Source organism: Lampris incognitus, chromosome 17 (genome assembly GCF_029633865.1).
Source record: "Lampris incognitus isolate fLamInc1 chromosome 17, fLamInc1.hap2, whole genome shotgun sequence".
In the NCBI taxonomy this organism is placed as follows: Eukaryota; Metazoa; Chordata; class Actinopteri; order Lampriformes; family Lampridae; genus Lampris; species Lampris incognitus.
Window position 1 is genome coordinate 13,229,095 of NC_079227.1, and position 25,000 is coordinate 13,254,094.

General features: G+C 44.6%; 1 protein-coding gene across 1 annotated transcript in view; it reads left to right on the forward strand.

Moving 5' to 3' along the window:
- ebf3a (EBF transcription factor 3a) overlaps nucleotides 1–25,000 on the forward strand; it is a 42,311-nt gene that overhangs the window by 8,239 nt on the left and 9,072 nt on the right. Inside the window, 3 exon segments of the mRNA XM_056297648.1 lie at nucleotides 4,527–4,660; nucleotides 5,348–5,474; nucleotides 17,091–17,179. Coding sequence (XP_056153623.1) covers nucleotides 4,527–4,660; nucleotides 5,348–5,474; nucleotides 17,091–17,179 — 350 coding nt within the window.

Below are 25,000 nucleotides of genomic sequence, written 5' to 3' on the forward strand. Positions count from 1 at the left end.
TTCTCTTCAAAGACTAATTTACACTCCTCTCTTCTCTTTCTCTCTCTTTCTCACACACATGCGCTCTCCTCCTTCTCTTCTTCATGCTCTTCTTTTTCTCACTCTTGCTGGCTCTGCCTTGCCCTCCTGCTACTTCTGTCTTTCTTTCTTTATTTCTGTTTCATTTCTCTCTCTCTCAGTGACGTTATTGGTTTTTTAAAAGACGATGTTTGATCTGTACACCAGTTATGCCGTTAAAGAATCTCCCTAGGTGTTTTGTGTGTGTGTGTGTGTGTGTGTGTGTGTGTGTGTGTGTGTGTGTGTGTGTGTGTGTGTGTGTGTGTGTGTGTGTGTGTGTGTGTGTGTGATCTCAGTTAAGAGTGCCCTCTAGAGGATTATGAGTTTTATACAACTGTTACCAAATATACTGTGGAGAAGTGCAGCTTCCCTGAGGTAATGGCTAACTAGCAGGTTTAGTGTAGCTACCTGTAAGCTAACGGTGCATTATATCTGCGTTATAATAGTGCATTATATCTGCATTATAACGGTGCATTATAACTGCATTATAATGGTGCATTATAACTGCATTATAACTATGCATCATAAGACTTTGTTGTGTGTCTCTGACCAGTCAGGGTTCATGTCTGAAACTACATCTTGTGTATCTGATATCTTGATTGGTGGGTTATGGTTTGGAAAGATGTGACACAAAAAAGTAGACAAAGTCAGACCAAGTTCAGATGTTTATCACATGGCTCCTTGTGCATTGTGGGGGATTTGACAAAAGCAGGCCGGCTCACGGTCCAGTCGCAGCTTTGGAGACCGATGAGCAGGGACGGACATGAGACCGAACACAGCAGGACTGTAAACAAAAACCGCAGTGAAGGGGCCGGCTTGTCGACATTTTAATTGTGTTTCAATGAGGGGGGATCTTTTCTTTCTTTTGCTCTTTCTCATTGTTATCAAGTGTGTCTTTTTCTTTTTCTTATTTTTTTTAATTTTTTTCTCCCTTTTTCTCCACAATTGTATCCGGCCAATTACCCCACTCTTCCAAGCCATCCGGTCGCTGCTCCACCTCCTCTGCCGAGCCGGGGAGGGCTGCAGACTACCACATGCCTCCTCCGATACATGTGGAGTCACTAGCGTCTTCTTTTCACCTGACACCGAGGAGTTTCACCAGGGGGACGTAGTGCGTGGGAGGATCACACTATTCCCCGCAGTCCCCTCTCCCCAATCAGGCACCCCGACCAACCAGAAGAGGCGCTAGTGCAGCGACCAGGACACATACCCACATCTGACTTCCCACCCACAGATACGGCCAATTGTGTCTTTAGGGACGCCCGCCCGACCAAGCCAAAGGTAACACAGGGATTCGAACCGCTGATCCCCTTGTTGGTAGCCAATGGAACAGACTGCTACACTACCCGGATGCCCCTTCTTTTATCTATTTTGTTTGATTTTATTTTATATTCTCTTGACTTTGATACTACTACTATTACTATTACTACTACTAGTACTTTCGGCTGGTCCCGTTAGGGGGCGCCACAGCGGATCATCCGTTTCGATCTCTTCCTGTCTTCTGCATCTTCCTCTGTCACCCCAGCCACCTGCATGTCCTCCCTCACCACATCCATAAATCTCCTCTTTGGCCTTCCTCGTTTCCTCTTCCCTGGCAGCTCCATATTCAGCATCCTTCTCCCAATATACCCAGCATCTCTCCTCCACGCATGTCCAAACTATCTCAATCTGCCTCTCTTGCTTTGTCTCCAAACCGTCCAACCTGAGCTGTCCCTCTAATATACTCGTTCCTAATCCTGTCCTTCTTCGTCACTCCCAATGAAAATCTGAGCATCTTGAACTCTGCCACCTCCAGCTTCACCTCCTGTCTTTTCATCAGTGCCACTGTCTCCAGACCATCTTCAACTCTCAAACTGTCTTTTATCAAACTATCTTGACGTTGACACTAATGGTCATGATGATGTTAAGGCGAATGTTGGCTTTTCTCTGGTGACCAAGAAGAAGAGCCTGGCTAATGTCTCATAGAAACAAAGTCAGAAATCTTAATTTGCGGTGATCACCATTACAACAGTCCAACAAATGCTTGCACATTGTGAACTGTACCTGTGTTATTTGACTTGCTGTGTGGTGCGGCTTCCAAAACTGCTGCATTTTGTCTCACCGATCTCGTCCCCTCAGATAGGTTTCCAGAGCTGTGATTGGACCCATCCACTTTTTGGTTGGGCCCGGCTTTTTGAAACCACTTTCAGTAAGAGCGATGCCAGCCGTAGCTGCAGATCAGCGTGATAAGACTTTGAGATCTGGGTGGGTTGTGACTGCAGCAAAAGTTTGAAGGAAGTTTTTCCATGGCAGAGTGGCCAGGTGGAATAGAAAAGATGGACTTGTGCCACGACACATGTGATCACAGGATCTGCGAGTTCCTGACCTGGATTACTGAGCATGCATAAAGACATGACACACATGGGTTCTAACTGGTGTGTTGTTCCCGCTATTAAACTAAGCCAGGAACCTGCAACCCTGGCTGCTGGATGAGAGCTTAACTGTCAGAACCTCCAACCACAGCACTGATGAACAGTAGTGATGTCACTTCCTGTGATGTGAAAGAGAGCGAAAAATCTATACATCTATACATCTTGGTTGACAGATAGATAGATAGATAATAATGCTAATAATAGAGAGAGAGAAAGAGAAAGAGAGAGCAAGAGAGAGAGAAAGAGCGAGAGAGAGAGAGAGAGAGAGAGAGAGAGAGAGAGAGAGAGAGAGAGAGAGAGAGAGAGAGAGAGAGAGAGAGAGAGAGGAAAGAGATGAAAGCACCATCTGGACAGTCAGCCACAATTACCAGCTGTTTACTGCGGAAAAAAAGACAAGACCAGACCTGTACGCATGCACACATGCACACATGCACAAACACAACAAGCACACACACACACACACACACACACACACACGAAAAAAGACCAAAATTCCAAAATTAGCTGTCAACTTCATTCAGGTCATGTCTTGAGTATAGTTAAGACTTATACAAATATATGACAACTGTATCTCTCTCTGCACATACACACACACACGTGTGTGTTTGTATACATGCATATATATGTGTGTGTGTGTGTGTGTGTGTGTGAGTGTGTGCATACTATATATATATATATATATATATATATATATATATACACACACACACGCATATACATACATATACATGTATATGTATATCTATACATATATGTAGACTTTGGTTTGAAAAAAATCTAAATGATTTCACTACAATAAAAAACACATTAACCCACACACACACATATAAATACACACACCTGCCCCTCCTCCACTCCTCATCCTTATTCTTCTCTCATCCTTCTCTTCTCTCCTCCCCAAACCCCAGCGGGGCCACTGGAGACACCCTGCTCTCTCTCGCTCTCTCTCCTTCTCTTTCTCTGTCTGTCTGAATCTCTCTCCGTCGCCACCCCCCCCCCCCCCCACACACACACACACACATATTCTGACTCTTCCTCCCACACCTCTTTTTTACCTGGCTGTCTGCAGCTCTCTCATTCACTATTATAAAGCACATGTACTTTGACAGGCACTTTTCTTCCCATAGAAATGTTTTCATCTTTTTTCTTTTTGGAAAGACAGACAGGTAGACTGACAAACAGATTAGACACACAAGCGGACAGAGTAGAAGCTGTTTTTTGTTTCTCCATCTGTCTCTCTCTGTCTCTCTCTCATACACACACACACACACACACACACACACACACACACACACACACACACACAGAGATAACACACTGCTCTTTCATTCCACTTTATAATTAATCTGCCTCTTCATGAAAGAGGAGAGAAAAGTAGTCATTACAGGCTCTGAAGGATTCCTGTGTATGTGTGTGCGGTGCGTGTGCACGCGCTTGTGCATGCGTGTGTGATGTGCTCCGTGACCTTCAGAGCCCCCGTTAGCTGCTGTATTACACGTGTTACTGTTAGCCAGCATCAGCTAGCGTCCGCTAATATCAGCTACGACAGTTAACGACAGACGTCGTCACCCAGCAGAAATGAGCATCATACGGCATCCGCTGGAATCACGTGGCAACAGCTCATGGTACAACCACACGTTCAGTAAATCTGGTTGTTGCGGTACCATTTACACCGTCTGTAGTGAAACCACAGCAAACTTCTGGTAGCCCAAATGTCTCCTCCTGGGAAGAGAGGCACGACACATCAGTAGCGCTGCTAGCATACCATAACATGTCTTACTGTGAAGGACAGCTGTCCCATACAGATGGTCTCTAATTTCACCTCAAAGATCCTAACATGTTTGCTGTCCTTTTTTTTTTGTCTGTCTCCCTGTCCGTCTGTCTGCCTCTCTGCTTGTTTAACTGTCGTTGTACCTGTCTCACTGTCTCTATCGGTCTGCATTTCCACCTGTCTGTCTGTCTGTGTGTGTCTCTGCCTGTATGTCTGTCTATCCATCGTCTGGCTGTGTATCTGTCTGTCTGTCTGTCTGTCTATCTGTCTGTCTATCTGTGTGCCAGCAGCCACTCCGTGTATTAAAGCCATCAGTCCCAGTGAGGGTTGGACAACAGGGGGAGCTACAGTCATTATTATTGGAGACAACTTCTTTGACGGACTCCAAGTGGTGTTCGGCACCATGCTGGTCTGGAGTGAGGTAAGACACACACACACACACACACACACACACACACACACACACACACACACACACACACACACACACACACACCCAGCAGACTGAGTCGATGGTAGAGTCATGGCTATGTCCATATAGGACTATGTGTAGTACTGTAACCTCCGAGTCTGTCTCGCTTTAATTCACTTCATGATGCTCCACTGGTGTCCACAGCGTCACCGACGCCTCTGGGTACGCTGACAAATCAATAAGATGAGAACACAAGGAGAAAATAAATGCGTGGTGCAGATGTATATGAAGGATTTGATGCAAGTAGGAACATTTGAACAAAGCATGCGACCCTGTAAGTTACCAAGAGATGGTTCAGGGTGGACACAACACTGACAAACAGTTGAGGACAATTCATCACATCATGTCAGTTAGACTTCCTGTTGCCATGAAGACCAAGGTAAAGACAACACATGTGTTATTAAATTAGTATCTGAATGTCTAGTCTGTAATGAGGTGTGTGTGTGTGTGTGTGTGTGTGTGTGTGTGTGTGTGTGTGTGTGTGTGTGTGTGTGTGTGTGTGTGTGTGACTGTGTAGTTCTTACTTTTTTTAAAATATTTCCACAAATGAGCAAGATAGAAATGGACTTTCGAACATATTTGGCAGCATTACCTCTCTCTCTCTCTCCCTCTCTCCTTTTCTCTCTCTCTCTCTAGTTGATCACTCCTCATGCCATCAGGGTTCAGACTCCGCCTAGACATATCCCTGGAGTTGTGGAGGTCACACTTTCATACAAATCCAAACAGTTCTGCAAGGGAGCACCTGGACGTTTCGTCTACACAGGTAACACACACACACACACACACACACACACACACACACACACACACACACACACACACACACTCCTTCTGTCTCTTACCCTATCTGTGAGAAGAAAGGAGAGGAGAGGAGCAGAGGAGAGGTGTGGGGTTGTCCAAGCTCCAGTCAGAGTAATTACTGACATTTAAAAACCATTAACCCTGATACCCTGACTCTCTCTCTCACTCGCTCTCGCTCTTGTTCTCTCTCTCTCTCTCTCGCTGTCTCTTTCTCTGCCCATTATGTGTTGAGAAGAGTATGTTTAAGTGTAAACACAGAGAGAGAGAGAGAGAGAGAGAGAGAGAGAGAGAGAGAGAGAGAGAGAGAGAGAGAGAGAGAGAGAGAGTGAGAGAGAAGAGAGAGGTTTACTATCTTACCCGCCCTCTCAACCAACCATCTTGGGTCATCAGGGCTGTGCTGACGTAGCTATAGTTAAATACAGTGCAGCCAAGCCACATTAAATAATAACAATGACAGAGAAATGAGAAACAAAACAACATGACAAACATTCAGCCAAGATGTAGTTTGAATCCACCACCCCACTGCTACTGCCTCCATCATTATTGGTGGTCTACCCATTACACACGTACACTAATTGCCCTTGATGTGTCAGGCCCTGTCGGCAATGATATGGTTATTGTTCAGTGCTTTAAGATGCTTGTAGGTTGTCCACACATGAACATATATGTTATCTGCTGACCCTCTTGTTAGCCATGTTGGATAAAAGCAACCAGCTAAATGAGAAAATGTGAAGGTAAACATCAGCAGCTGATTAAATTAGATTAAATTAAAGCTGGTCCAGTGTCAGTCTGAATGATCATAATCAATTCATTTGACTGATGGAAAACAGAAAACCAACAGGAAACTTCACACAGATGATGGAGATCTCATTTTCCTTTCACTCCACCACTATCTCTTCTCCCCTCCCTTCTCCTCTCCTCTCCTCTCCTCTCCTCTCCTCTCCTCTCCTCTCCTCTCCTCTCCTCTCCTCTCCTCTCCTCTCCCCCCCTCCCCTCGCCTCTTCTCTATCTCAGTCAGTTTCTCCCGGTTCAAAGTTCATGAAATTTCGATGAGTATTGATTGGAAGATATTGATCACTCACACAGCTTCTGTCTGCCCATGGCTTCAAATTTTAATTTCCTCAGTCTTTACACACACACACACACACACACACACACACACACACACACACACACACACACACACACACACACACACACACACACACACGCACAGAGCAGCAGGGGAGTTAGCAGTTAGTGTGTGTGTGTGTGTGGGGGGGAGTTTTCTGTGTGTTTGTGTTAATTCAAAGCATTTTTTTGAGGAAACAGAAGTCAGTCTGAATCTGTTCTCTCTCTCTCTCTCTCTGTCTCGTTCTCTGTCTACCTCTCTCTCTTCTCTCTCTCTCCCCCTGTTCCTCTTCTTTAACACGCATGCACACACACACACACACACAAACACACACACTCACACAAACCAAGGTGGTGTACTGGATACCCCCCCCATGCATTGTTCACTCAAATTCAATTTCAAAGGTGCTTAATGGCCATGAAATACAACAGCACTTATTGCCAAAATATAATGAAGACGTCAATACTGAAATGTTTGTCTGACCAACAATCTGTTTCTCGTCTATATCTGTCAGACCACCAAATTGACCATCATGACACAAAAAACATTGTATGACACACCACTGAATAACAATAGCCATGTCATAGCGCGCAACGAATTAAAGGGACAATTATGGATCAACCAAATAATCCAGTCAGTTTCACACACTTTATCTTCACTTTCAGAGGTCACATGACCTTGTGGTTGCAATAGAGGCCCAACCATTTCTTCCTATTACAACACACTGCAGCTTTACTGTTTGGAATTTAGAAAGTACATCTCTATAACACGGTGGCACGGTAGCACAGTCGTTAGCGTGGTCGCCTCACAGCAAGAAGGTCCTGGGTATGAGCCCCGGGGTAGTCCAACCTTGGGGGTTGTCCCGGGTCATCCTCTGTGTGGAGTTTGCATGTTCTTCCCATGTCTGCGTGGGTTTCCTCTGGGTGCTCCAGAATTCCTCCCACAGTCCATAGACATGTAGGTCAGGTGAATTGGCCGTGCTAAATTGTCCCTAGGTGTGAATGTATGTGTGTGTGTGTTGGCCCCGTGATGGACTGGTGGCCTGTACAGGGTGTCTCCCTGCCTGACGCCCAATGACTGCTGGGATAGGCTCCAGCATCCTGCAACCCCGGCTGGGATGAGAAGCTTGGCTGATGGATGGATGGATCTTTAATGTCCCTAGATTTAGAAGGTAAACTTACGGAGAATCCTTCTAGATTCATATGATAAATCTTCTCTAAATCCTTTATAGCTGGTGTAGCAAAAGGGAATGTGCAGCTCTGTCTGCTCTTATTGGGAGTGGTCTGGACACAGTCTGTCCTCCCTGGACAGTCTGTCTCTATGGCCAGCCTGCGCTTACTGAAGTGTTTCTCACTTTCTATCTCTCATGATCGAGCACTGTGTTTAGAGCCAAATAGGTTGGCATTTTATGCTGGAATTTTGTTAATTCTCTCCAAAATGCCCCCCCCCCTCTCTCAAGTGATTGTAAAAAACTTCTGGTCTGCTGGCTGGTGGTTAGTTAAAGGAGCATTTTACCATCTTTGATTGCTTTCCATCTGTAAGCAGTTGTAGTTTGTCTTGTTGGATCTGGGATTAAAGCTCACAGTTTTCTGCGGAAAAACCACAGATTGGCACTGTTTACAAAAAGAAAAAAGAAAAAGAATTTGTTCAACAAAGCGGTCCTAATGCCAGAACAGTTGTGGTTCTTTATCTCCTTCAAATGACAATCTACCCATAATCCCCTTAGGCGCACTCCTGTCTGGGGCTATTCTTACCACTGGGATGCGCAAGGTACAAGATACAGCCGAGTGCTTTGTGCACTAGTGAAGTCACTGTAATCCAGAGAAAAGTGCCTTCTAGGGTGCTAAGGCTTTCGTACAACAGTCATCTGAAAGTTGTTTTTTTTCACAGTAGTGGACATGCATAAGAATAAACCAGTATAGCTCCTGTAGCACTCCACTGGTACTCATAGTCAGTGCCAAGCCCCAATGCAAGATGGTCAAAGCGGGCCCCAGCCTGCCCATCACAATCAGATGTAATATAACATCATGTAAGTAGTGACATTATTCATGTCTGCACATAGGCCTTATAAACACAAAACACAAGAGTGTATGTAGGTTGATTATTAGTCAGATAAATAATAAATAAGTTCTACTTACCTCATAGACACACTCTTCAGGCATTTCCCTGTGCGAAGTCTTAACACTTTGCCAGCTAGCTAATGCGTCTGTGTGGATTTTGCTACATAGTAGTATGCATGTCCATAATTATGCAGGCACACATTTTTAACCATACCATATACCGTAGACTCAGTGCTCAAGATTTTTGATATGACAATGGTGAGATAAAGAGGGATCCGTGCATGCAGGTGCTACACTGTTGCGGGCCCCAATGCAGCTGCATTACCTGCATATATGGTAGTTTCACCTCTGCTGTTACTCTTGCAAGATGCAGCTGGTGTGCTAGCTGAAACATCTAAAACATCTAAAAAGTCATGTAACATTTCAGACATCATCATACATTTTGGAGAGAACATGTCTAAAGAGAGCTTTCTTGAATGTCTATTATGTCTACAAGAAACGATTACTCCTTAGATTTTAGCACTGGTATTCAAAGGCAGAGCAACAAAGTTGAAGCGGTTCACTCGGTTCAAGGGAAAAAGGGTTTTAGGAGTGTGAAGAAGGTTCACAGCCAAAGTGTTTTATTCAACAGATGTTGCTCTTTAAACAAGTGGTGTGTATATATATATATATATATATATATATATATATATATATATATATATATATGTATATAATCCAATGAGTCAAGTAAATTCTTTATGAGACAGTACACAATAGAGACATACGTCGGTCTAACAGAGGGAACATTCAAAAAGAGGTTTAATGCACACATGTAGCTTTACAAACAACCGTTTAAAGAATGTAACATTTTTAAGCTGTTATATTTTGTCATTGGCGGACAGAAACATTAATTATTAAACCACCTGGAAAATCCTCTCAAAGAACAAAGTATATTCAACCAGTAGTAAAATGTCCAATCTATGTCTAACGGAAAAATATTTTATCATCTGCAAACCAGAAATGTCCACACTGAATGACAGGAATTAATTGGCCAGCGGTTGCAGACATAGATACAAGCACCTATTTTGTAATTATAGATAAATCATGCCAATAGACAAATACCAACCCCCCCCCCCCATTGGACTGTTAGCGATCATATGTTTTGGAATTTTTGAATGTCTCACCTGACGAGGTAGTAAACGGTATGTTCCTTCCCGAGTAGCTTTATTGACAGCTGATGATTGCTTATGGCATGAAACAGGCTTGTACTGTCATAAAGAATTTACTTGACTCACTGGATTATTTTGCTCTTTATTTGTTGAGCACTTTGTTGATCTATCTATCTATCTATCTATCTATCTATCTATCTATCTATCTATCTATCTATCTATCTATCTATCTATCTATCTATCTATCTATCTATCTATCTATCTATCTATCTATCTATACCTTCAGGAAGTATTCACTCCTGTTGAACATTTTCACATTTTGATCCAATTACGACTCCACATTTTTATGCATTGAAATATTATTTCTGCCTTCACTAGCCAGTCCCAGCATCCTCTCCATTATCAACAGCTCATTGGCCACTCATACCATTCCAACCTGTTTCAAGCATGCAGTGGTCTAGCCCCTCCTGAAAAATCCAACTTAGACCCTACTTTACCTAGTAACTACAGACCTATTTCTAAACTTCTATTCCTGTCAAAGTTTCTCATAAAGGTTATTATCGGTCAGTTGCTGCCCTTCCTACACCAAAAAAACACATTGGAAGGATTTCAGTCAGGTTTTAAGGCTTATCATAGCACAGTCTGCCTTGCTGAAAGTTTACAATGACCTGCTCCTCTCTACTGACTCTGGTGATTATGCCATTCTAATTCTTCTTGACCTCAGCACAGCGTTGATACTGTGGATCGTGTCATTTTGATAGACCGTCTCCAGTACGGGTTTAGGTGTTGATGGCTCTACCTTGAAATTGGTTCACATCCTACCCCAAAAATACAAGTTTCTCCATTAACCTAGTCGAATTTTCCTCTCCCCCAACTAGTCTCTCCTGCGGGGCCCCCCAAGGTTCTATCCTAGGTCCCATTCTTTTCTCAATATGCATGCTTCCACTCAGTTAAATTATTCATAAATACAACATTTCCTTTCACTGTTATGCTGATGACAGTCAGCTTTATCTCCCCCTGAAACCAAACGCCAATCTATTCAGCCTCTTGAACTGCTTTGAGAACATAAAGCGCTTGATGGCACAAAACATCATGTCAAAAACCTTGCTGTAATATTTGATCCCACCTTCAAGTTTGACAGGCAAGTTAATGCCGTAGTGAAAGCCATTTTTTTCCAGCTTCGTACTATTGCCAAAATCAAGCCATTTTTCTCTATTAAAGATCTCGAGAAAGTCATCCACACTTTGATATCCTCCCGCTTGGACTACTGAAACTCCATGTATATTGGGATTAGTCAGTCATCCCAGCCCTCCCTACAACTGGTCCAGAATGCCACAGCCAGGCTCTTGACAGGTACCCGGAAGAGAGATCACATTACCCTTATACTGGCCTCTCTCCACTGGCTGCCTGTGCGGTTCAGAACTGATTTTAAGTTCTCCTGATTTTTTTTATAAAGCCCTAAAATGGGCTCAGCCGCCTCCTATATTGCAGACCTTTTAACCCTCTAGTCCACTTCCAGGTCCCTCAGGTCAGCTGACTTGTGACTCTTGGCTGTCCCATAATCTAAACTTAAGTTCAGGGGTGACCGCACCTTTGCAATTACAGCCCCTAGACTGTGAAACTGTATTCTCCTCCCTATAAGGTCTGCCCCCTCCATCGAGTCTTGTAAGTCCTGGCTCAAAATTTACTTTTATTCACTAGCGTTTGAATCCTCCTGATGTGGCTGATTTCTGGCTTGTGCCTATGCTCATGTGTTGTTTATTATTGCCTATGAGCTATGTGTGTTGTTGTCTATGATGGTGTTTCTTGTATTTGTGTTTTAGCTACCTGCTCTGGTCTGTACAGCAGTTTGGTCAATGTCGGTTGTTTTCAAATATGTTCTATAAATAAATTTGACTTGACTTTGACTTGACATATAAGCTAAGCATGAGAGACAGACAGAGCGATATGCAAACAGATGCTACACTGAAACAATGTGATACTGGACAGCTGAGTAATGACAGTACAAAGAGTGGAAGTACAAGGACAGATCACTATATCATCTAATACACATACGTACACACACACACACACACGCACATACACATGCTAACAAAGACACGGACAGGCTGATTCGCAGATACAGTCATACTAACATGCAGACATGGATACAGAGACCTGCTAAAAACAGCTGCTGACAAGCTAAAACATTGGTTCTCAACCTGGAGGTCAGGACCCCTAGGGGGTTGCAAGATAATTTTTGGGGGTTGCCAGATGGTTGTGGAGAAAACAATCATGAAACCGTCCAGACCCATGGCACACCTGATGCGAAATATAGGTGTACGTTCTCTGTAATTGCTGTGCTGCCATGCTTTGCACTGGCCCTCCTTATACCTCAAGACTTCTTTGAGAAAGCAATACAGTACTAAAGGTCTGTACGTTTAGTAGATAATAATAATTTTTCATATCAGGATCAGCACGAAAAAACATTGCAGGCATTGAATGTTACAGAAATCGAACATAAATCATTGTCACCTTTAAAAATGCATTCAATCTATTATCCTATGAGTCACCCGAGGACATACATCAGCAATAACAGCTTCTGTGCAAATAATAGGGGTCCATTTTAAGTGTCAAGCTTTTAAACTTCTTAAGAGGAACCTGGGATCCAGCGGTCTTGTGCGCGGAGGAACGGCTGTTGAGAAAATCGAAGGAGGGCGAGGACAACAGCAGACTAATAGCAGATGCAGTCCAGAACAAAAAGCAATGTATATAGTGAATATATCAGAGACTAACATTTAGCAGGACGTGCTTGCGTGTGAGTGACTACAATTTGCAGTGCATAACTCTGCGGCACTGTGTGAAAAAAAAAAAATCTGGGGATTTTTTTTTTTACGTGACATGGCCTGTATTTGCCTTAAAATAGATTTTATTGAGTGTGTTTGTGAGAGTCAAAGTGTGTGTGCACATGAGGCACCGTTAGTTCAATAAATCTGAAAACATTAATGAAAGCCAAAACCGAATTAACTGTTGTGTCTGTGGGTAAAGCAATGGTATGAGTTTGGTAGCGTTCATGTGTTGTATTACAGTATCCCTGGACAGTCTTGCGCAGACGGTTTATGAGTGACCGATGTGTTTGCATCGGGGTGTTGAGTTAAATGTCCCAGTGCGATAGGGACGTTCGCTAACACCAACCTGATTATTCTGGGGGATCGCAACTCAAAAAGGTTGAGAACCACTGAACTAAAAAACAAAACAAAATGAAAACCAGGCAGGCTAATGCTAAGACACATGTTAACAAACAGGATCATTTGTCTGTGTTGCTGTCACTAATGTGTGTGGGTTCAAGAGTCAAGCTGTTGGGCGATCTCACAGATTGACCTTACTCCAGCAGGAAACTGATATTGATTGGCTGATGTGTGTGCATGTGGGTGCATGCATGTGTGTGTGTGTGTGTGTGTGTGTGTGTGTGTGTGTGTGTGTGTTTGCATGTGTGTTTGCATGTGTGTGTATGTGTGTGTGTCTGTGTGTGAATGTATAGAAAATGGAAAGAGATGACTTGTATACAGACTCTGCAACCTCAGATCAATACAAACTGATCAAACCTTTATTAACATTGAAACTGTTAGCATGGGCACCCTTCTGTTAATACAAACAGACACACACACACACACACACACACACACACACACACACACACACACACACGCATGCATGCATGCATAATAGCAACCCACGACATCCAGTGGTTACTCCAACAATGCACCCAAAGATTTTATTGATTGTCTTGTTAAAACCTCCTTTGGCCTGACTACACCCACTCATCACACCCAGTAAACCATCACATTATCAGGTACATACATATAGTGCATATACTTACACATACACACACACACACACCCATATATATATTTACGGTATATATGTATACTATATATATAGTGTTTTTTTTCCCCGAAACCACACTTATCAGTTCCTAAGCAGCTGGCAGCTGATGAGTGCGCGACGCACAAAACAGGCTTGTACTGCTATATATTAAACTTTTTTCCTGCATCTGTATATATATATCTTTTTTTTTTCTTGGAAACCATCAATGGTGTTGATAAAAGTGCTCAACAAATGAGGAGCAGAATATTGAGATTATTAGAATATTATTATTATTATTATTAGAATTATTAGAATATTAAGATACACATACATACATACATACATACATACATACATACATACATACATACATACACACACACACATAAATATATGTATGTATGTATGTATGTATATATGCACACATACACGTACTGGTTTTACTGAAGGCTTGGGACAGTGAGTTAAAGTGACTGACTTGTGTCTCTGTTAGAATTCCAGTAAAGTTTATACATATGGAACTTAAATAGGCTGACAGTTCAGTGGACTTAATAAAGCCTGTATAACGCAATGTGTCAGAACAGACACAAGGTCACTGATCTCACACACACACACACACACACACAGTGTAGATAAAACAGACATCTGGAGAGCTAACACACTCCTATAACTACTGCTGTTACGCCCTGTGAGCACTCAAGGACTGTACATACACACACACAAACACACACACATACACACTCACACGGACACACATAGTCACACACACACGCGTGCGCAAGCACGCATGCACACTGGTGTTTGGAGTGGAGGTGATGGATAGAGGAGTCAGTCTAAAGCTTGTTAAAGGCAGCCGAACCACGACAGGATTATGATTCATGCACTTCACACACACACACACACACACACACACACACACACACACACACACACACACACTGAGCGCCGTGCTCCACTGGGTGCACCAAGGCTCAGATTTATTGCCCCACCCCGACAGATTAAACTGTAGAGAAGAGAGGGCGAGAAATGGAGGAGAGGGAGAGGAGAGGAAAAGAGAGTGAAGAGGAGAGAAGTAGAAGCAGTGAGAGGAGAATGGTGGTAAACTGGGATAGAGACATAGAGAAAGAAGCCATCATCACTTGGTTGCCATAAATTGTGAGAAGTGTTGCAATACATTTTGTTTTTCTTTGTTTTGTTGTTTTTCCCCCTATAGACTAACAGTTTGATTAATTGGTTTGCTGACTGGTTTACTGCCAAACAGTTGATGGAGGGACTGATTAAAAGTTTATGTGCCGCTAAATCACCAACATTTACCATTGAAAAGTATTGTAGTGGTTCTTACATTGTCTTTTACTCTGCTTATTGCGATTCTGGAGTTCTGCAGGTTCAGCACAAACCACTAGTCCACTTCTGCCCCCTATAGGCTGTTAAAACCAGAGTTCATAAACACCAAATTAGATTCATAATCACTTTTGATCAACTTGGTCAACTAGATGTAGATGCTTAAAAGAGCTGGAGTAAACGTCCAGAAAAGCCTTGATCCTTTTAGCTTGCATAAAGTATATTTCATTATATTTTCTTAATTGCGGAGACAAGTTACGACAGTTTGTGTAAAACAAAACTCACTTTATCGCGGCGGTTCTCAAAATTATTCCTCAGAGGTCGGCATCTGATTTGTATTCAAGGTCTGAGGTCTGCGGGTCCGGAGTAGCGAAGACCCGCCCCACTCTGCCTCTGATTGGCTCTAACCCTAACGAAAACTCGCGTACCGGTAGGCTACTCGTTACTGTCACTTATGGTCTCGCTGGTCTCGCCCTTCTCCTCTGCTCTCTGTTTCAACGAGGGTGGGGCTCAGCCCCTCCACCCACACTCACACACACAGAGGAAACCGATGGCGTTTACTCGAGTTGAAGACAACACTCGTTACGTTACTGTAAGTGCAATAAAAGCTTCGCGCCGCCCCCAAAGCCCCCAAAGCAAGTTCCCCGGCGTAACATTAAATGCGGGAACTCGGCAGCAAAAACACAAAATAGAAAACGTTACACTTCATGACATAGTGTACCGCTGGGTATGATTCTTGTTATGAGTTGCTTTGCAGTGATTTTATTGAGGGAGGTGTCCACAAGGGGGCGTGTAAATTGCTACATTTGGGGGGTGGGGGAGGACTGAGAGACCTCAGGGGAGGCAGCTAATGGGGAGCTCAAGTAACGGAGAGAGCCAGCGGGTTAGCCACCCTGTTTAATTCTTTTAATCGAGGACACCTCAACCTCGGGTTAGCCGTTGCTGCGGCAAGGGGATAAATCCGTTGAGCTATCAGACAACTACGTCGTCTCTTCGCCGTTCTTCCTCCATCCGCCTAGCTAGCTTACCCTGCAGCGCTGCACCCGTGTCGGAAGTGGGACGGCGAGACCGTGAGGCCATCGGAAGCGCGTGCGCGCAGAGGCGTGAGGGAATTGAGCGTAACGACCAGGGATGACTCGACTCGCTAGCCCTGGCTAACGGGTCGGACCCTTCAGTTAACGGGTTAGTAGTCTCCCGTGGTGCGGGCTATCCGCGGCGGATTTCCGGCTGCCCCCTGAATTCGCTACAATATTGTAGCTATTCATAACGCGAGGTATGGGCCGGGTCCGGATTGACTTGCCGTTTGGCCCGGATGCGGGCCGAGGTCTGGACTTTGAGAAGCCCAGCCTTGTGGGATGCAGCGTTTTAAAGGCAAAACAAAGCAGGAAGACGTGAAAAGGTTCAGATTCCATCTCAATGTTTTCCACCTTATAGATGTGAAAAACGTGGAATACTCGGTTTTGAATAAACCTGATTCAAGTGAAGATACAGCCACAATCCTCGGTGCTTACGTCAATACAGACCCGGCCATGGGCGTCCGGGTAGCGTAGCGGTCTATTCCGTTGCCTACCAACACGAGAATCGCCAGTTCGAATCCCCTTGTTACCTTCGGCTTGGTCGGGTGTCCCTACAGACACAATTGGCTGTCTGCGGTGCCAAACCGGATGTGGGTATGTGTCCTGGTCGCTGCACTAGCGCCTCCTCTGGTCGGTTGGGGCGCCTGTTCAGGGGGGAGGGGGAATAGCGTGATCCTGCCACGCGCTACATTCCCCTGGCGAAACTCCTCACTGTCAGGTGAAAAGCAGTTGGAGACTCCACATGTTTCGGAGGAGACTGGTAGTCTGCAGCCCTCCCCGGATCGACAGCAGAGAGGGTAGAGCAGCGAAAAATAGGGTAATTGGCCATACAATTGGGGAGAAAGGGGGGGGGGGCAAAAATACATAAATAAAATACAGCCCCAGCCGGAACAGGAAGTTATCCATGAATCTTTATAGTCCAACTGGCTCTGTATTCATCGCAACAGATACACAACAAATATCCCAACAACTGATGTCTCTCCTGTCCTCCAGCACTTAATGAACCTACAATAGACTACGGTTTCCAGAGACTACAGAAGGTTATCCCCAGACACCCTGGAGACCCTGAGAGACTCCCTAAGGTATGAACTCTCTCTCTCTCTCTCTCTCTCTCTCTCTCTCTCTCTCTCTCTCTCTCTCTCTCTCTCTCTCTCTCTCTCTCTCTCTCTCTCTCTCTCTCTCTCTCTCTCTCTCTCTCACACACACACACACACACTAACAACAGCCATCTATTTTCAGCTTTATGTCAACATTCATGATATAAATATATTAGTATAATTTATGACACCATCAGTGTCAGCTGAGTGATTACTGACCGAGAGCCAAAACAGATTCATCAAGGTCAGTGACCTATGACCCTTACCCCCACCTATGACCCCATAGATGTTTCACAGGTCTGCTTTTGTGCCCTGCTGTGTGTGGGTAACCAGAGGGTATGCTTACATGCAGACACACAAAATGGTCATAAACAGATTTAGACATTACTGTGACTTTAGAAACAGTCTTGAAAAAGATCTTTATCCAGTATCTTTATTGGGTACAGTCACATTGGAGTATTCACAATATGATTAAGACACTTAGCCTTATGGTTAATCTTTAGATTTATTGGTAAGTTGGTGTATCACTTTGTCAGGTTTAACTGCATGTGAACGGTCACCAGACACAGTGAACCAGGTGATGATCGCACAATATCAAACATAACATAGCCTCGCAGCTACCTCAGACAGGACGGCAAATAGGAAGGTTCATGTTGTGGTATTCTGTAATATTATGTAAGAGCCAAAAATAAATTAATAAATTAACGAATAAATGAATCAATAAGTAATTACATTAGTTTGAATTATACTTAATGAAAGTAGAAAATGATCTGACATGCTGGTTTAACTGATTATTACATTCGTTCTACAGGCAGATTCTAGAAAAACATACTCATGTAGACTTCATCAGGAGCCATGCAAATTCGTTAATTAATACATCTCCCTTAAATGATGACACACACACACACACACACACACACACACACACACACACACACACACACACACACACACACATACACATACCTATTCTTCGTGGATCTAGTCAACACTGAGCTGCTGATCACAGAATCTACCAGCAGCTATCTCGACTCACTGTTCTACCTACTCATCATTATTCACTCCCCAACACACACACACACACACACACACACACACACACACACACACACACACACACACACACACACACACACAGCTGTTTGTGTGTTGTGTGTTTTTCAATCAGAGTGCGTTCTGGTTGGATGGTCCGGGGTCAGATTATCATCTGCATTATTCTCTGTTTAACTTTCATCCCAGACCACTATGTCTGCCCTGTGTGTGTGTGTGTGTGTTTGTGTGTGTGTGTGTGTGTGTGTGTGGCTGGGTAGGATGGTGTTTGGTGTGTGTCTGTGTGGGAGGTGACAACCCCAGCAGTGTGAAAATATTAAAAGTAAACACTGGTGAATAAATTCTCTTGCCCGGTTTGGTTCCCTGTCCAGGAGACCAGCTGATCTTGTTGAAGTCAGTTTTTTATCACAGCTGGGCTCACATGTATCTTATTACCACACACTGTGTCTAATTCACACAGCCAATTAAACACAAATGTGACAACACCACACTTTTCATTATGACACTTCTCCTTTTTTTTTTTTGGATTCCCCCCGCCTTTTTTCTCCCCAATTGTACATGTCCAATTACGCCACTCTCCTGAGCCATCCTGGTCGCTGCTCCACCCCCTCTGCCGATCTGGGGAGGGCTGCAGACTACCACATGTCTCCTCCAATACATGTGGAGCCACCAGCCGCTTCTTTTCACCTGACAGTGAGGAGTTTCACCAGGGGGACGTAGCGCGTGGGAGGATCACGCTATTCCCCCCAGTACCCCCTCCCCCTGACCAGGCACCCCAGCCGACCAGACGAGGCGCTAGTGCCGCGACTAGGAAACATACATACATCCGGCTTCCCACCCGCAGACACGGCCAATTGTGTCTGTAGGGATGCCAGACCAAGGCGAAGGGAACACGGGGATTCAAACCAGTGATCCCCATGTTGGAAGGCAACGGAATAGACCTCCACGCCACCTGGACGCCCCCACTCCTCCGTTATTTCAATACACAGTCACGCATCGCCATATTTATTCGACTCATGTACAGGTGCATCTCAAAAATGTAGAATATCGTGGAAAAGTTTGATATTTCTGTGAAAACTGTATATGTTCTAGACTCACACACTCCTGAGAGGCGCTCTAATCAGCTAATTAACTCAAAACACGTGCAAAGGTTTCCTGAGCCTTAAGTCTCTCAGTCTGGTTCAGTACACACAACCACAACCATGGGGAAGACTGCTGACTTGACGGTTGCCCAGAAGACAGTCATTGACACCCTCCACAAGGAGGGGAAGCCACAGAAGGTCACTGCTGAAAGGGCTGGCTGTTTGCCGAGTGCTGTAACAAAGCATATCCATGAAATGGTGACTGGACGGGAAAAGTCTGGTAGGAAAAGGTGCACAAGCAACAGGGATGACCGCAGCCTTGAGAGGATTGTCAAGCAAGGCCGATTCAAGAACTTGTGGGAGCTTCACAAGGAGTGGACTGAGGCTGGAGTCAGTGCATCAAGAACCGCCACGCACAGACGTGCCCAGGAACTGGGCTACAAGTGCTGCATTCCTAGTGTCAAGCCACTCCTGAACAAGAGACAACCCCAGAAGCGTCTTACCTGGGCTAAGGAGAAAAAGAACTGGACCGTTGGTCAGTGGTCCAGAGTCCTCTTTTCAGTAAATAAATGTTGCATTTCATTTGGAAATCAAGGGCCCAGAGTCTGGAGGAAGAGTGGAGAACCACAGAAGCCAAGTTGCTTGAAGTCCAGTGTGAAGTTTCCACAGTCAGTGATGATTTCGGGTGCCATGTCATCTGCTGGTGTTGGTCCACTGTGTTTCAACAAGCCCAGCGTCAACACAGCCATCTACCAGGAGATTTTAGAGCACTTCGTGCTTCCGTCAGCTGACAAGCTTTATGGAGATGCTGATTTCTTTTTCCAGCAGGACTTGAACTTGCCCACAGTGCCAAAACTACCATGGTATTACTGTGCTTGACTGGCCAGCCAACTCACCTGACCTGAACCCCATATGGGGTATTGTCAAGAGGAAGATGAGAGACACCAGACCCAACAATGCAGACGAGCTGAAGGCCTCTATCAAAGCAACCTGGGCTTCCATAACACCTCAGCGGTTCCACAGGCTGATTGCCTCCATGCCACGCCGCATTGATGCAGTAATTCCTGCAAAAGGAGCCTCGACCAAGTATTGAGTGCATAAATGAACATACTTTTCAGAAGGTCGACATTTCTGTATTATAAATCCTTTTTTTGACTGGTCTTATGTAATACTCTAATATTGTGAGATACTGGATTTTTGATTTTCATGAGCTGCAAGCCGTAATCATCAAGATTAAAACAAAAAACGGCTTGGCATATTTCACTTTATGTAAGTAATCTAGAATATATGAAAGTTTCCCTTTTTGAATTAAATTACGGAAAATCATGAACTTTTCCACAATATTCTAATTTTCTGAGATGCACCTGTATGGTAAAGACAAACCATATGACAGCTCTGTCTGCAGTGTTGCACCCTGCAACAATCCTACAATACAATGATGCAGATGCATTCTCAAGTTAGTCTAACAATCCACCCCAACGTGTTCTACACACACACACACACACACACACACACACACACACACACACATGCACGCACACACACGTGCACACACAGAAGTCAGTCTTAAAAAAGCGTTTGTCTGCATGAGCACTGTCGCCATCTACATAAACTGACCCATTATTCATCATACTTAGAAAGAAGTCGCAAAGTACTAACACACACTCACACACACACACACACACACACACACACACACACACACACACACACACACACACACACTATATCCAGACCTCTACCGCTTATATGTCTGGAAACCTTTTTCGTTTATTGAATAAACTGCTGTGATTTTGTGTGTGTGTGTGTGTGTGTGTGTGTGTGTGTGTGTGTGTGTGTGTGTGTGTGTGTGTGTGTGTGTGTGTGTGTGTGTGTGTGTGTGTGTGTGTGTGTGTGTGTGTGTGTGTGTGTGTGTGTGTGTAAAGCCCATTTGTAAACACGGAGGTTGAAACAGTCAAATCAGGTAATCAGTGAGTGCAGCCATGTGGGAAGCCACTAGATTGGTACACAAACACACACATGCACACACATGCACACACACACCATACACATGCACACACACACACATACACACACACAGGCAGAAAGCTGACAGACAGATGGAGAGAATGATTATCATCTCTAATCTCAACTATAAAATCACTTCTCTCCTCTTTTCTTAATCTTGTATCCTTCCATCTGTCTTTCCCCACCTGTCTACACATGTACCTGTCTCTCTTTGTCCCTTACATTGAGGCCATTTGTTTGTCCCTCTATCTACCCATAAGTCTGTCTGTCGTTCTGTCAGTCTACTTGTCTGTCTCTCCAGCTACTGGTACTGGTTATGCTCCATAGACTCCATGCATGTCCATCTCTCTGCCTGTGCACATGCCTCTCTACCAAACTCTCTGCACCTGTCTGCCTCTTACCTGTCTACCTGTCCCGCGCTCATTTTCTCTCTCATTTCTGTGTTCTTCATTCATTCTTCTTTCTTTTTTTTAAATTCTGCATTCCTAACTCATACTGTGTTTGCAAGAGACCAGGTGTAAGGGGAGTAAAGCCATGATTATCGGAAGTGGGTTCAAACTCTTCTACCATGGTGCAAATGGGAGGAGAGATGGGGTAGGGGTAATTCTGAAGGAAGAGTATGTCATGAGTATGTTGGAGGTGAAGAGAGTGTCAGACAGAGTGATGAGTATGAAGCTGGAAAGGTGTATTGCTGAATGTTATCAGCGGAGGTGCAAGTTGGGTGTGAGATGGAAGAGAAAGAAGAATTCTGGAGTTTGTTGGATGAAGTGGTGGAGAGTGTACCCAAGGAGGAGAGAGTGGTGATTTGACTTCAGTGGGCATGTTGGTGAAGGGAGCAGAGGTGATAAGGAGGTGATGGGTAGGTGTGGTGTCAAGGAGAGAAATGTGGAAGGACAGATGGTGGTGGAATTTGCGAAAAGGATGGAAATGGCTGTAGTGAATGCATATTTCAAGAAGAGGGAGGAACACAGTGATGTATAAGAGTGGAAGAAAGTGCACACAGGTGGAGTATATCTTATGTAGAAGGTGCGATCTGAAAGGAATTGGAGACTGCAAGATGGTGACAGGGGAGAACGCAGCTAGGCAGCATTGGATGGTGGTCTGTAGGATGACTTTGGAGACCAAGAAGAGGAAGCAAGTGAAGGCAAAGCCAAGGATCAAATGGTGGAAGTTGAAGAAGGAAGGCTGTTGTGTGGAGTTCAGGGAGGAGTTAAAACAGGCACTGGGTGGTAGTGAAGAGTTGCCAGATGGCTGGGCAACCACTGCAGAAATAGTGAAGGAGACAGCTAGGAAGGTACTTGGTGTGTCATCAGGACAGAGGAAGGAAGACAAGGAGACTTGGTGGTGGAACGAGGAAGTACTTGCAAAGTATACAGAGGAAGAGGTTGGCAAAGAAGAAGTGGGATAGTCAGAGAGAAGAAGAAAATAGACAAGAGTACAATGAGATACAATGTGAAGCGAAGAGAGAGGTGGCAAAGGCAAAGGCGTATGGTGAGTTGTATGAGAGGTTAGACACTAAGGAAGGAGAAAAGGACTTGTACCGATTGGCTAGACGGAGGGACCGAGCTGGGAAGGATGTGCAGCAAGTTAGGACGATCAAGGATAGAGATGGAAATGTGCTGACAAGCAAGGAGAGGGTGTTGAGATAGTGGGAGGAATACTTTGAGGAGCTGATGAATGAAGAAAATGAGAGAGAGAGAGAGAAGGTTGGATGATGTGGGGATAGTGAATCAGGAAGTGCGGTGGATTGGCAAGGAGGAAGTGAGGGCAGCTATGACAAGGATGAAGAGTGGAAAGGCAGTGGATCCAGATGACATACGTACCTGTGGAGGCATGGAGATGTTTAGGAGAGATGGCAGTGGAGTTTTTAACTAGATTGTTTAACGCAATCTTGGAAAGTGAGAGGATGCTGAGGAGTGGAGAAGAAGCATACTGGTACCGATTTTCAAGAATAAGGGTGATGTGCAGAACTGTAGCAACTACAGAGGTATAAAGTTGATCAGCCACCGCATGAAGATATGGGAAAGAGTGATAGAAGCTAAGTTAAGAGGAGAGGTGACGATCAGCGAGCAGCAGTATGGTTTCATGCCATGAAAGAGCACCACAGATGCAATGTTTGCTTTGAGAATGTTGATGGAGAAGTGTAGAGAAGGCCAGAAGGAGTTACACTGCCTTTGTAGATTTAGAGAAAGCTTATGACAGGGTGCCGAGAGAGGAGGTGTGGTATTGTATGAGGAAGTCGGGAGCTGTGCAGAAGTATGTAGGAGTGGCGCAGGATATGTATGAGGGCAGTGTGACAGTGGTGAGGTGTACAGATGGATTCAAGGTGGAGGTGGGATTACATCAAGGATCGGCTCTGAGCCCTTGCTTGTTTGCAATGGTGATGGACAGGTTGACGGACAAGATCAGGCAGGAGTCTTCATGGACTATGATGTTTACGGATGACATTGTTATCTGTAGCGAGAACAGGGTGCAGGTTGAGGAGAGGTGGAGGTATGCACTGGAGAGAAGAGGAATGAAAGTCAGTAGGAGCAAGACAGAATACATATGTGTGAATGAGAGGGAGGACAGTGGAATGGTGAGGATGCAAGGAGTAGAGGTGATGAAGGCATATGAGTTTAAATACTTGGGGTCAACTGTCCAAAGTAACGGGGAGTGCAGAAGAGCAGTGAAGAAGAGAGTGCAGGCAGGGTGGAGTGGGTGGAGAAGAGTGTCAGGAGTGATTTGTGACAGAAGGGTACCAGCAAGAGTTAAAGGGAAGGTTTACATGATGATAGTGAGACCAGCTATGTTATATGGTTTGGAGACAGTGGCACTGACGAAAAGACAGGAGGCGGAGCTGGAGGTGGCAGAGTTGAAGATGCTAAGACTTTCATTGGGAGTGACGAAGAAGGACAGGATTAGGAACAATTATATTAGAGGGACAGCTCAGGTTGGACAATTAGGAGACAAAGCAAGAGAGGCAAGATTGAGATGGCTTGGATGTGTGTGGAGGAGAGATGCTGGGTACATTGGGAGAAGGATGCTGAATATGGAGCTGCCAGGGAAGAGGAAAAGAGGAAGGCCAAAGTGGAGGTTTATGGATGTGGTGAGGGAGGACATGCAGGTGGCTGATGTGGCAGAGGAAGATGCAGAGGACAAGAAGAGATGGAAACGGATGATCTGCTGTGGCGCCCCCTAGCGGGAGCAGCCGACCATCATAGTAGTAGTAGTAGTAGTAGTAGTAGATTCCTCACTCAGCTGTCTCTCTAAAAGCGACACAGGGAGGAGATGAAAATGATGCAAAGAGAGAGAGAGACACAGAAGAAATATGAAATATATCTGGAGACAGAGACATCCAGATGGACAGTTTGGTTAGCGTAGCATGAACATGGTGTGTATGTGTCGGCTCTGCTTCAGTGAAGGCTGCTGTTGTATTTTATGTCAATAAAGCAGAATGAGGTTTTGGTTGTTTGAAAAGGATATAGGTTCATTTCTCTGAACCCACACCTCATTAAAATGTCTTCATGTTTTATTTATGATTGTACAGACAACAACACCATTTCTCCGTCCAGTTGTACGGACGAACTTATATTACTGCTTTGCTGCCTGTTTTTGCCGGGCGTCAAGACAGTCCAATGGGACAGCCCTCCGCCTTCACACACCCCGATGCATCTGTTTTTATGAG